The 13989-nt window shown below is 35.1% G+C and overlaps 1 protein-coding gene across 3 annotated transcripts in view; it reads left to right on the top strand.

The window, feature by feature from the left end:
* Positions 1-13989, top strand: part of Diaph3 (diaphanous related formin 3) — a 545702-nt gene that overhangs the window by 356555 nt on the left and 175158 nt on the right. For all 3 annotated transcript variants that reach the window (XM_008822916.2, XM_008822917.2, XM_029558567.1), the window contains 2 exons: positions 1353-1477; positions 9267-9431. In XM_008822916.2, the coding sequence (XP_008821138.1) occupies positions 1353-1477; positions 9267-9431 (290 nt within the window). The remainder of the gene's footprint in view (positions 1-1352; positions 1478-9266; positions 9432-13989) is intronic.

Here is a 13989-nt window from a genome sequence, read left to right on the forward strand (position 1 = left end):
ATATATATATATATATACTGTTCCCCTGAGCTACATCCTCAGCCCCATCTCAATTTGAACAGCCTCTATGTGATATACATGAGAAGTTTAAAAAAGTAAAGGAAAACAAAACAAAACAAACAAAAAAAAAAAGTATGAGAAAATATGTATGAGAGAACATTGAGAATAGCTTTACAGTGGTGAGAGCCAAAAGCCACAGTGCCATCATTCTTCAGACAAGTGTAACTCACTCATGTGGTTCAATCATTGGACTCATCAATTGTGTCTGACAATTAAATTGTTAATTAAAAAAAATAGTATATTGAGATTCTGTTCAAAGCTGGTGGTATCTGTTAGAAGGCAACTGTATTTATCTGTAAAACTAGATACAAACAACAACAAACACCACTTTCAGTTCTTACAGATTCTTTTCATGCCTCTTTACTGTTGCATTCTTTTGTGCCAAGTATGTAAACCCTAGATTCTTTTGTTTGTTTTGTTTTTTAAACTAGTTCCATTTTCTTGAGCAGTTGGGTTGCTTCCATTGGTATGTCCATGCTATAGGTAAAAGTTGTACACATTCTTCAGAATTAATTCAGAGCTGGAAAATGACAGGCTACTTGAAACTATAATATTCACTTTATATAATAATTTTATATAATTCAAGTTAATAGGAATCAGTTTTTTCGTTTTACTGAATGTATCTGAACCTAAATCAAATATTAAAAGAGTTTGATGACCCCCTCCCTGTAATAGTGTAAGGTTGACTGCAAAGATTGGTTGCTGTCCATTGTTCATGTACACTGTGAGAGCAAATTAATTCAAAGGGGAATATCAGTGGCCATATATTAAACAGAGGTAATGCTCAAAGTACTAGTAAAGATCACCCTTGTCATCTTAAATGGCACCTTTTCTTTCCTAATAGAGATTAGTTTGACCAATAGAGAAGCTCTTCTGTGTCCTACCCAGCTATTCAACTGTTCTTTCAATAGATGATTTTGGAAAATGTTACAATTGTGTTTAAGTAAGTTTAATATTTTTCAAAGATAGTTATCCTTTGCCTCTATCTGAATAGATTATTTTGTAGCATTTATAGTGGCCAAAAACTCTAATTCTAAACAAAAGTTGTTTCTTAACTGTGGTCAGTTTATGTAGACATTTTCTAAATTTTGTCTTATTTGAAATCTCTTAACTGGGTTTCTTTTATTTCTGCATTTAAAATTCAAAAGTTTAAAAAATAAATTTAGCGAAATTGAACTTTTCATAATGAATTTTCTTATTAGGTTTTTTACAAGTGTTTTGTTGCTAGATTGTTTTACCTTTTGTATATTATAATTTTGTCCTTTCGAGGCATTTAATATGTTCCCTTTTAGTCTCTGTAGAAACGCTGGAAAAGAATTTGAGGCAGATGGGAAGGCAGCTTCAACAGCTTGAGAAGGATTTGGAAACCTTTCCCCCTCCTGAGGACTTGCATGACAAGTTTGTGATGAAGATGTCCATATCCTTTTGATATCTAAGTAACTTACCAGCCAACTGGATTTACAATTTATTTAATGCTTTAAGTGTCCTTGCATAATCAAAGATCTCTCCATAGTGCCGAATTGTAAAAGTGTTAACTTTTGTTTTTCAGGTGAAGTAACCAAGGTGTATTTTTATCATGAATAATGCACAGTGGATTTCTGCTGTTTTGTTTTTTTTCTGTCTGTCTGCCTGAATAATAGTATATTTTTCCATCTTCTTCCTTCTGTCTCTCTTATTCCCTCTGGTATTTGTGATAAAGTATATTAAGACTTTGAGGAAATTTGAATCTAAAGTCATGTTGTGATTTAGGTGACTTGAAATATTTTAGGGAACAGATACAGATTGCACAAACTCAAAGCCTGACTAGTCAGCTTGGAAAGCTGATATACATTAGAAATTAACTCATGCTCCAGAAAAATTAATATTGCCTTTAGAAACACTGTGTAGTTCCAAAATTAAAAGGCATTTGTCACAATCATTGCTTATGCTTGTATTCTCCTAACTCAAAGCAAAATTGAAAAATGTTTATAGATTAATGGCATGAGGCTTGTATCTTGGTTGAGTTAAGGTTTTTCTTTGTATTGTGTTATCTTTGTCATCTCTAACTTTGCAGCTTAATCTCTAAGGAATAACTGAAGTAATGAACTTCTTCCATTTCCTGAAGCTATGTGAAGTTGCTTTGCAAATACTGTATGAAATTAGCAACTGATATCTTTTCTCTTGTAATGAAGTATTATTACAATGCATTATTAAAATCCCATATGGATATCTGAATCCAATATGAAAGGACAATCCAGTTCTAAAATGAGGACTTATAAATAGATACCTCTAATATTTTAAATTGATGTACTTGAAATAAAATGACTTCCTCTTTCTACCTCTTCTCCCTTGAGAGTTAGTGAATCATAAAATTATTATTTGGGTTGTCATAGACTTTATTGTATGTGCTTTCAGCTTAATTGTGAATTAGTTCAATTTTAGTCTCCTTCACTGTCTCTGTCAGGAAATAGCATAAAAATGCACTCCAGCAGCAATCAATTTAGGATAATGTGGCTGTTTTTCTTTTTGTTTTGTTTTTGTTTTTCCCCCTTTTGTGTCTTACCTTCCATCCAGTCTCTTATTAAGGAGGTTTTCTTTATCACTATACTTGGTTAGGATTTCTCTTTTTTTTTTTTAAACATCTGTTTCCATTAGCAGTAGAGTTTTGTACTTCCTTCTCAACTGACAAAGTATGCTTTTGAAGAATATTAGTGCAGTTATATCAGAATAATTATTCTTAGCTTTTCCCTCAGTCATTTTATCATATTAATGTGTTCACAGTGACTATTGTTTTACTTATCTGTATTTTTTTGAGCTTGTTGACTTTTGTTCCTCATAGGTAAGAACAGCATCTTAGGAAAGACTTTGTACATTCTGGTCGTGCACTTTGTGTTAATTAGGGTCTCAGGTTTCCCAAACTAGCATGAATTTCTGAGCTCAGACTAAAGGTTATAGAATCCTGCTCAGCAGATTATCTCAGGACATACCTGTACCTGTATTCATATGACATAAAAACTGAACGATGTCAGTGTCTTGAAAGGTATGCAGGTCATAAAAAGCAGCCAGTAGGAAATCAGAAACAGGAAGGATGATGCTTTGCTGGAAGCAGTTTTTCATTCTGAGTACAATCATACTCCATGGACATGAGAGCTACTATATCCTGTCGCTAAATATCATAACCTAGAAGCTCTAATGAACTGATTAGCATTCATGTATCTCTTGGAAGTCAGTTATATGAACAGTTGGTGCACTTTGCTATTGACAAAGCTTATAATCATAAATATTCTTTGCCGAGATTAGATTGCACTCATTTGCTTTTCATCTTAGACATACTAGTTTTTTGAAGTAATTAAATTCATTCATTGAAAGACTTTGTTTACTTTAATTAGGACTGACAAGTCAGATTTTGAATATTAAATGCATTTATACAGATCTTATTAAAATGACAAATTGTGAGCTTCCTGGGTCTTAGAAAATGGAAGGGTTTAGAAGCTAAAAGACACAATGAATAAAAATGTTTTAACTAAGGCTTGTCAGTAACACTCAAACTTTGTTTATGCTTTGTGTTTAAATGCTTATGAGTTGTAGCTCATACCATATATTTAGTCCTTCAGCCAATTCTGAAAATATGTATATCTTAATTTGTTAAAGATACAGCTTTTAAAGTAAAAAATTATAATTTAGTAGACTGTTAAATAATCTGTTAATTGCATTGTTTTAAAGGAAAAGATAGAATTTTGTTATAACATGAACGTTTGCTACTGGCACTCAGTCATACTGTGTTCATTCTCCTAGCACATGCTCACTTTGTGCATTTTCTTCTTCCATAAAAAAAATATTTGTAGTATACCCTTTATTACTTCATGCACTGTTGCATTTTTTCAAATTATTTTCTAGTTTCTAAGGCTGGTCAGAACTGTAATTAGTTGAATAGTTCCATAGTAAACATTTATCTGAAAATTGTGCAACACAAATTTGAGGTGCAGTCATTGGTACTGTTATACAGAAATTATTACATGTGAAGTGTACATACTTAATAAATTTTTATCATTGGAAAACAAGAAGATGCCAGGATTTGTGCCGTACAGTATGTGTTTCTCTCTGTAATAGTTCCTACTTCAAGAAAGCTAGGACATAGACTGTAGAGCATGCCCTGGACGTTCTCTTTGCACAAGCACTTGCTTTTCTTTTTCTGCCCTACCTCTTCTCCCTAGTCTCTCAGGAAAAATAATTTTACTAGACATTTGTATATTCTTCTATTTGTATAACTGCTTGACAAATTACTTCACTTTTTTCATGTAACTTTTTTAAATTTCATTTTTTAAAAATCTCATTTCATTTTCTCACTTTTTGTCATTTGACTAGATAGTAAAATTTTTAGGGACTTTTGAAATTACAGAGTAGATGCTTAAACCATCCCAGTGAGTTTATTGATGGACTTACATCTGTTTTCTATACTATAGAAAATACAGTATTTTGCACATAAAGGAACTAAAAACATTTTTTAATTGAACTTCACGTCGCAAGTAAAATGGCGAAGTAGGTGAAAAAACCACTCAAGATATGTTAGATAACAGAGTTTTATTCCCTTGCATTTGTCTTGTGATCCTCCCCTCCGCTCCCCTTTGCTCTGCTCCCCTCCCCTTCCTTCCCCTCTTCTATGTTTTTCTTCTGATCTCCCTCCCTCCCTCCCTCCCTCCCTCCCTTTCTCCCTCCCTCTCTCCCTCCCTCTACTTCTCTCATCCATTCTTAAGGTTTGAGTTAAGTGTCCTCCTGAATCTCTTTGGATCCTCAAGTTTAGGATGACTATCTCACTTAGTATACTTACCAGCAGCTTAGTGTTCTCTGCTCTAGCCAGGATTTCTGTGCTTCTCATCTTAATTTAGCCTCTGTCACTCTGTGTAACAACAATAACAAGGTTTCGTTTTCTTCATATTATTATGGGAAATTCTCACTCATTTACTTATCAGTCTTCATGATGTAGAATATATATTTCATGACTATAGCACCTTTGCCTATCTTGTTAGTTATTGTTTTCTCTAATGCCTAGATGTGTCTGGAACACAGTGAACATAGAAATATTTCCTGAATGAATGGCTAAATTCTGGGTCCTATAATGTTCTTTCAAACATATTAGATATGTGGGTCTGATTGAAGCTGGTCTTTGAAAAGTTATATTAATGGAAACAAAGTGCTTCTGTGTGTCTGTCTGTCTGTCTGTGTTGTATTTGTGTGTATGTTGCACTTTTGCATTTAGGTGCACGCCCACATGTTTATGTATGTACATGTGGAGGTCAGAGGTTGAGGTTTGTGTCTTCCTCAGTGACTCTCCACCTGATGTTTTGCAACCACTTCTCTGACTAAACCTGGAGCTTGCCAATTTGGCTAGACTGGCCGCCCAGTGAGCTAGAGGTACCTCCCCAACACTGGGTTATAGATGTGTGCCACTATACCTAGCTTTTTATGGGGGTTCTGGAAGATAACTATGCTCACCACTCTATGGCCAATGAACACATTATGTGGGTACTGGACATCCACACTTAGGTCCTCTTGCATGAAATAGTTATGGCATTCTATCAGTCATTTTGAACTTCTAAGGATTAATTTGGCTATTTCCAAATTGTATTAATTTAGTCACAGCTTGACCAATCTTTTGGGTAATTTTAGGTATTTATCACTCCACTTCTAAGAATACACGAAAACACTTCTGATGTTTCCTTACTTATGGTTCTTATCTAAAAATCTATAAAATGCCATTGTTTTATTTTAGCCTAACAAATGGGTTCTCTCCTACAGGTTGAGATAAAATTACTAGTATCTGTGCAGTACCTGTTGTTAAAACTCAAACCTTTTAACCAGTGATGTGGACAGAAAAGGATAAGGAAAGAATCACTCAGTTAAAGACCTTCAGCAACACAGGGTATTCTTAGGTCTTTACATCATATCTGAACTGTGTGATAAATTAATTCCAGCTGATTAAAGAAAATTCTATAAAAAGGGAAACTGAGAGACAGGAGATTTTTCCATAAACATGCATGTGTATAGTTTTATAAGTTGAATGTTCATGACTTCTCACCAGACAGATTTTAAGGATGCTTTTCCCAGCAAGGTTGCAAAATAATAGAACTGACGTGAAATTAGCCACTGGTACCTTTGCCTCTGGAGATGACTTTCTACACCTGAGAAGGGGGAATGTAGAATCTGCAGAGTAATCAGAGAGTAAGACATTAGTACACATGTCAGAAATGTGCTAAGAACCAAATCCTACTGAAGAATATACTAGAAGGAAGAACAGACAACTTACTTTATTGAACATTCAGTATAAGAATATGTCTGAAAGTTTTCCAGAGTACTTGAATGGTCCCACTAGTGTTAAGTTTCTAGTAGGTCATATGGTCATTCATGTAGAGAAGAGGGGAAGTCATCACAGAAGGGGAAGAACTGAAGAAATCTTTGCATGATAGGTCAGGACAAACAAGCACAAAAAAACCCAAAAAAACAAAAAACAAAAAACCAACTCTCTTTTAGGGAGTAGCTAAGAATATGCAGATGGGCAGAAATACATGTAAATATGCTTTCTACTTGAAAGATAGGTTCACGTTAGAGTGTGTTAGTTACTTTTTCTATTGCCAGTACCAAAGATCTAATAAGCAACATAAAGGAGGATAGGATTCTTTCAGCTCATAGTTTGAGGATACAACCCACCATGATTTTCCAGTCATGGTGAGTACAGCTCTAATTAGCAGATGGGAGCATGAGGCACCAGCTCACATTATGTCTACAGTCAGGAAACTCCGAGAGGGTAATGCTGGTGCTCAGCTCACTCCTTTCACCCTTTTTATTCAGTCTACAACCTCATCCCATGGTATGATGCCACTTGTACTCAGGGTGTTTACCCACCTCATTTAAACAATCATTTCTGAAATGGCTTCACAGACATGTCCAGAGGTGTGTCTCCTAGGAGATTCCATATCTAGTCGACAATGAAAACATCAACTTTTGCAGGGGGATTAATAATTAACTTGGTAAAATCTATTTTTATTTATTTAAATATTTTATTTATTACTTTTATGTGTACGAATGTATTGCCTGCATGTATGTGAGGTCACCCGTGTCATGCAATGTTGCAGAGGTCAGAAGAGGGCTTCAAATTCCCATGGAACTGGAGTTAAGGATGGTTCCTAACTGCCATGTGGGTGCTGGGAATCGAACCCGGGTCCTCTTCAAGAGCAGTCAATGCTCTTAACCTCTGAGTCATCTCTCCAGCCCCAGTAAATCAATTTATAAATCTTGCTTTCTGAATGGTTATTTTGGATTACAAATAAATGCATTTTCCATTTGATGATAGTTTCATATACACATTAAAATAATCTTTATTTAAATAAATCTACCTGAAATACTTCATGAATATTGATAATATGGAATCTGATATATAATTCTATTCTTGAAATTTTTTATGATTATTTGACTTAATTAATTATACTATGTTTTGTTATTTCTCCAGTAATTTCAGAATGCTCTAAGTGCACCAGTTACTGGCGCTATTAATATTTAGTTAGATTCTGGACTGTAAAGGGATAATTTTGTTCTTCATATGAGCATCAACTGAGCCACACACAGATCTATACTTTTGATAAGGTCTTTAAAAAGATTAACCCTTACTATAGAATCTAGATTCCTCACCTTCTAGCCCATTTTTCCCCTTCTAAAATACTATATATGTTATTAAGCTGGACACATCAGAACAAGAGCACATGGGATGCTGAGGGGGTGTGGACCAAGGAGGTGTGGACAGGTGCTGCATATCCAGATGTTCACTGCTCTGAGGCTGTGGCTCTGATCCTGGCTGCACTCCAGGCACTGCTATCTCCTTTTTCATTATTTATTTCACCCACTTTCTTAAAACAAAGAACCTGCCAAAATGTATTTCATCCTCTGCTGGGTAAGCTCTAGCCAAAATAATGAAATCATATTAAAATTTGGTAAGTTTTTTTATATATGTATTACAGTTTTGTTTTACTTCTGAATCCATTTTTTTGTTTGTTTATTTTTATTTTTTATTTTCTGGTCTTTTTGAGACAGGGTCTCCTTATAGCCCCATCTGGCCTGGAACTCACTATGTAGACCAGGTTGGCCTTGAACTCAGAGGTCCGTCTGCCTCTGCCTCCCAAGTGCTGGGTTTAAAGGCATGCGCCACCACGCTTGATGGTTTTATTTTATTTTAAATTTTGCTCATGTCTATACACTTGTATTAGTAAGGATTATACAATGGATTCTATAAGTTTACATTTCTGTGCTTAATTTCTTTCAGTGCCCCGATTTAAAAGAGCCATAGGCAGTTACGGCTGACTCTGTAAGAGATTTCACAGTGTGATATGATGATTTTATATGTCTTCAGTGAATTTTTTTTTAATGGTCTGTTTAGGGAATATTTTCTACTACCAGTACTTGCATATTTAGGTTAACATAGTGACTGTTTTAGAGCACTGTGAACTGTGTTGTCAGAAATTAGATGGAGAACAATTCCATATGTGTGCATTCACCTTTGTCTCCTCCCATATGTTATATGGATGAAATTATGTAAAATTTTTTTCTGGAAAGAATTCTAAACATTTATTTGCCTACTTAATAAAGTTTTTAAATTATAAAATCATCTATTTTTAGAACCTTAAGTTTCAATAAGTGGACAGTAATCAGACCTTGTATGTAAATATAGTCCTGACACCTGATCAGTTTTCTGGGAAGGTTAATATACTTGACCCACTGACTCCTTACAACAGCCCTATGAGACAGGCGATGTCATTGCTCTCATTTCATAGACAAGACCATCAAGGCAGAGAGGTGAAGGCTTTGTCTGCAGGCACACCAAGTACAGGAGCTAGGAACTGACCCCAGGTTGTTCAGCTCAACTACTTGATATTGTCTGTATAGTATAGAATGCTACTATGGTAAATTGGAAGACTTGACTTCAAATATGATAGACATTAGATATATAAATATTTGAGTTCTTTGATTATTTTCCAAAGTTAATTTGCAATTGTATCTATGATTTCTTTGCTGTATGTCTTAGACTGTCTTAGAAGAATTGCTGACACAGCCATTTGAAGTTTGAGATATGTACTGTGGTGACTAAAAATTAGACTAAAATACTGGTGTTATAGATGGTTTCCTCTTTCTCCTAAAGCAGTGCTTTGTAACTTTTAAAATTCCTTAACTCTAATATATACAGCTTTGTTATCAGTGCAAAAGAGCAATATGAAATCCTTTCTACGTTGCTAGAAAACATGGGGAAGTTGTACCAGAGTATAATGGGATATTACGCCATTGATGTGAAAAAGGTGTCCGTGGAAGACTTCTTTACTGACTTGAGTAACTTCAGAACTACATTCATGGTAAAAGTGTTCATTTGTTTTCTGAAAAATGACTTATGTATACTTCCTCACTTGTTATTTTCTTCATTTCATTACTTCATTCTTGTTGTTTGCAGTGAAACCTGCCTTTTCTCTTGTTGAAAATTAGCTTTAAATTTTTTAGCGTTTAAATCTGTTGAAATATGTGTAGTTCTCTTTTTTTGCCTTTTGAAGATTAAGTTGTAATCAGAAATTTTGATTGAAAAAGTGACAAATTCTGAAGTTTTCCATAAAGACTCCCCCCTGGCTGATTACAGAGCACTTTTGTAATAAGTTTTTGGCTATGAATTTGCTTCTTTATACTTAGGATCGATTTGTATTTTTGTGGTATAATTTTACCAAATTCCATGCAGCTCTTATGAAGTTTCCCCCCTTTTAACGCTTTGTACAATAAGCTCCCTGTGATTTTCCTTTGACTAGGCTTTACATTCCTAGGGTTTCCTTCAGACACTTTAATAGGGAGGTCAGGTCTTTGAGGTAGAATCCTTTCATTTAGGTATTAAAAAGATCTTTTGAAAGTATTAGCTGATTAGATGGAGAAAAAATCCACACACACATATTACAGTGAGAAGGCATTGTTGCCTCCCTCGGGAGACTGGTGATACAGTTCTGCAAGGAAAAAATTGTTATTCTTAATAAATGGGTAAGTCGTTTCTTAGATTTCAGCAAATGTTTGTGCGGATTAAAAAAAGTTTTGAAGTGCAAAGAAAAAAATTTAAAGAACTCCTTCTTCTTAATCTCAGGAAAACTTATTGCTAACTTTCTTGGATTTGGTTGCAATCACTTGAAAATGATCAGATAGGCTTTTAATGAGAAACTCTTTTTAAAAAGAAAACTAGTCTACAACAAACATATTTACTCAAAGCATTGGTTTTGTTTTCTTTACAAATTCAAAGTGATTGTTTTCTTTACAAATTCAAAGTTTTTCCCACCATATATCCATTTGGTCTCCTCCCTTATATCTATATGTGTCATATTGTGTACATTATATTATTTTGAATTATATAATGACTAATGATGTACCATGAATGGATGGAAGTAAAATTTCAATTTTTTTTCAGTTTGAGAAAGCTAGATTCAAATTCTAGTACAAATATTGTACCTTTACTCACTGGTATTTATCTATTCTAGATATAAATGATCAAGTTTTATTTTGTATTACAAAGAAAGGGAGAGAACCATGTCTTCATTCTGGACCTACCACTATGGTGGCAGGTTTCCATGGAGTGATTTCTCTCGATTTAGGCCATTCTACATACAGTTTCCAGTACCTGGACTACTGTTCCCTCTGTTCTTGGCTGCCTGAATCATTACACTCACCCTTCCTTTCCTCTCAGACTTTCCTTACTCAGGTAAGATCTAGGTCTGTCTCATTCACTCTTTTGTCTCTAGTGCAGTCCATAGCTTAAAATAGATAAATGTATGGAGTAGTAGTTGATCAATGGGTGACTTGCTTTAGCAGCTGATACATTGATTGCAAACTATTTGCCAGGTGCCACCTTGACTGATTTAATTATTACCACAACCAGGTGTATGTATGTAAACTACAAGGGCCATTTTAAAGTTAAGACTAAGAAAAATCCTGATTAAACCATCATTAGAAAACTATCAAGGAGCCAGGATGCTGGCCCAGGATGTTTGACTCGTGTCCATACCACATAGGCTAGAATTGTGTCAGCTATTAAATTTATAATGACTGTAATGCTTTCAAGTGGGGCCAGCTTGAAACATGACCTTTGTTCCAAAACTAAAAATTATGACCAGTTTCACTTGTTCTAATTTAATTTACAATCAATCTATCTAAAAATATTTATACTTTAAAGTTGTCTCAGAATTTGAATTCAAGCAGTTAAACATTATCTAGTCAAATCCCTGTACTCTACTTTTGACCAACTCACACGGTCTCTCCTAAGTATTACTATGATCTCCACTAATTTGTATTGATATTATTCTTCAGTTTATTTTTCTGGTCCACAAGACCCTTGTTACAATAGCTAAAGAGGAAACATCTGTTCCAGATTGCTACTGTAAGCCATGCAGCCTTGGGGAGAGGTGTAGCGGGGAGGGGGTTCAAGATCTTGTAGCATCTGTGAAGAACAGCTGTTCATTTTGACAGCACTTTAACTAACCCCTCTTATACTGAGAATTCTCAAATGGGAGTTAGCTTTTTATTGTACTTTTTCTTCTACAGTCAACCATAGGTGGTATGCTTCCTGAGGATTCTATTCCTGGTACTAAGTAAATTACATGTAAGTTCCACTTGGTCTTCACAATGTTTTGTGAGGTACAACAGGTTACAGATGGTACTGAGGTAGGGAAGAGTCATGCTTTTGTCAAGGGGCTTCAGTGTTTACTGGGACTACAATTAAACTGATCCCTGCCTGCAAATCCTGCATTAATTTTTTTACTACATTTTGTTTACAAATGTGTGTGGAGGGGTTGGACGTGCATAGGCTATGGCACTTGTGTGAGGTCAGACAATTGTGGGAATTGGTTCTCTCCTTCAACCAAGTGGGTTCTGGGGCTCAAATTCAGGTCATTAGCTTTGGTGTCAATGACCTTCACCTGTTTGAGCCACCTTACCTACTGAGAGCATGCATTTTTAACAACTTTAATCACTCTGCTGCTCAGAATTTTCAAGAAACTTAGAAATGATATTTTAAGACTTTTTGATAATTTATGAGACAATATTAGCACAAGGCATACTTTTATTTTCTTATGCTTTGATGTAATAAATTTCTATTTATATTGATGATTTCCTGTTAGGAGAAATGTTTTCAGGGCTGTTTCACTTTCAAGATATAAAATACTCTCTTTTGTGGTAGAGGATTGTTAACATGAAGTCTGATTAGGTGGGGAAAGATGAAGGCGGTGAGCCAGTGTCTTCTGTAATACATTTCTTTTTCCTACAGGAACCATAAAAGTTAAGATTGGCGGTGCTGTGTGGAAATGTCTGACTACACACTGTACGCTTGGCACCTCAGTGGCCTGGCAGGCATTAAGCTTGTACTAAGTGGTACTCATGTACATACTCCAACAGTGCTGTGTGACAGTATTCATCATTTCACATTTGTTACTGCTTTTAGGCTCATTCACCATGGTTGTTACCAATCTGCATATTGCTAATAGATGATACCATGCTTTGAAAGGGTCCTGTGAGCTCCTTGTGTCCTTTTTGTTGGATCCTGCTACTCACCTCATGGATTCTTCTTTATCTTCTCAACAGCTCATGTTTACCCTTTGCATTTAAGTCTTATTTTCTTTTCTGGCCTTGGGCCCTGGAACCTTGAAGTGTGAAGCATGTCCCCGCCTCACTTTACTATTCTGGAAGAGGCTTGGTCCCTGGTTTTACTCACCTGGTCTCAATTGCAGGATTTTTTTCTTAATGCCACCATTGTCCTGGTGGTGCTTCCTTCTCATAGCAATCACAGCTCTTGTGTTCCTCACTTTCCTTAACCAGAATTATTAGCAGAGTAGAACTCTTTTAAAACTCAGAATCAAATACCTTTTGATTCCTTACTTGTTTTTTTGGCAGCCTCATTCAGCCAAGATCTCTAATGCTACCACTGCTTCTGACTTGTTTTTATTTGTCTCTTTTTAGGTGTAACCTGTTTCAAAAAGAACATTTCAACCAAATTATACTTATTAAAAACCTGTTATTTCTGTTTCCAACATTCTTGAGTACTGTGTGACTCCTCTGAGTTTTTAATGTCAGGTAGTTCATACAGAGTCATTTTTAACTTGTGCAGAGTTTGAACACAGTGCTTCATGAGCACATGAGTATTTTCCTCTGGGATAGCACTGGGCACCTTTTTCTTATGAATAGTTTATAAGACCTTGAGAGCCTCAAAATGCTACTTTGGTGTTAGGATTTAGAAGTCATCCAAAAGCAATCTTTGCTTTAAACAAAGATTAATATTGAATACTCCCAGATTAGGGAAATGTTATGTTTTGTTTTTTCCTTCTTTATATATGCACATCCAAATATGTGCCAGATTTCATAGTTAGTGCTTTTTAGTTCATAAAATCCAGTGGGTTTTCACCTCACTGATAGTGTTTACCTAGAACATGGAAGGATCTACGTTTGGTCCACAGCACTGGGAGGAAGAAATGACAGCAAATAGTTTTTTTTTAAGATTGATTAGACAGAAACACATGTAGATAAAACCCCCATAAAATAATATGCAGTAACAATCGAGGATATAAAATGCTTTCTTCAATCCTAAGTGCTTAATGAATTCTTTATGTGGTGGGCCTTACCCACATTGTTTGTCTTCATCAATGAAATTTTTCTGGTTTTCTCACTAGTAGGAAGAAAGCAATATGAAGAACAGAGTCTCGCATCAGAGTGCCATGTATTGAGTTGTGTCTTTGTAGATTTTTAGTTATAATAACTTACAAGTTGCTTCATGTTACTGAGCTTCAGCTACCTGATAGTAACAACATGTCTTATGATAGTAACAACATGTCTTATTGAGAGAAGCTGCAACTTAAAGCTCAAATAATGTAACGTGCATTTTCTCTCACTTAAGTTAGCTGT

The sequence above is a fragment of the Nannospalax galili genome, unplaced genomic scaffold (genome assembly GCF_000622305.1).
Source record: "Nannospalax galili isolate Female #2095 unplaced genomic scaffold, S.galili_v1.0 scaffold308, whole genome shotgun sequence".
Taxonomy (NCBI): domain Eukaryota; kingdom Metazoa; phylum Chordata; class Mammalia; order Rodentia; family Spalacidae; genus Nannospalax; species Nannospalax galili.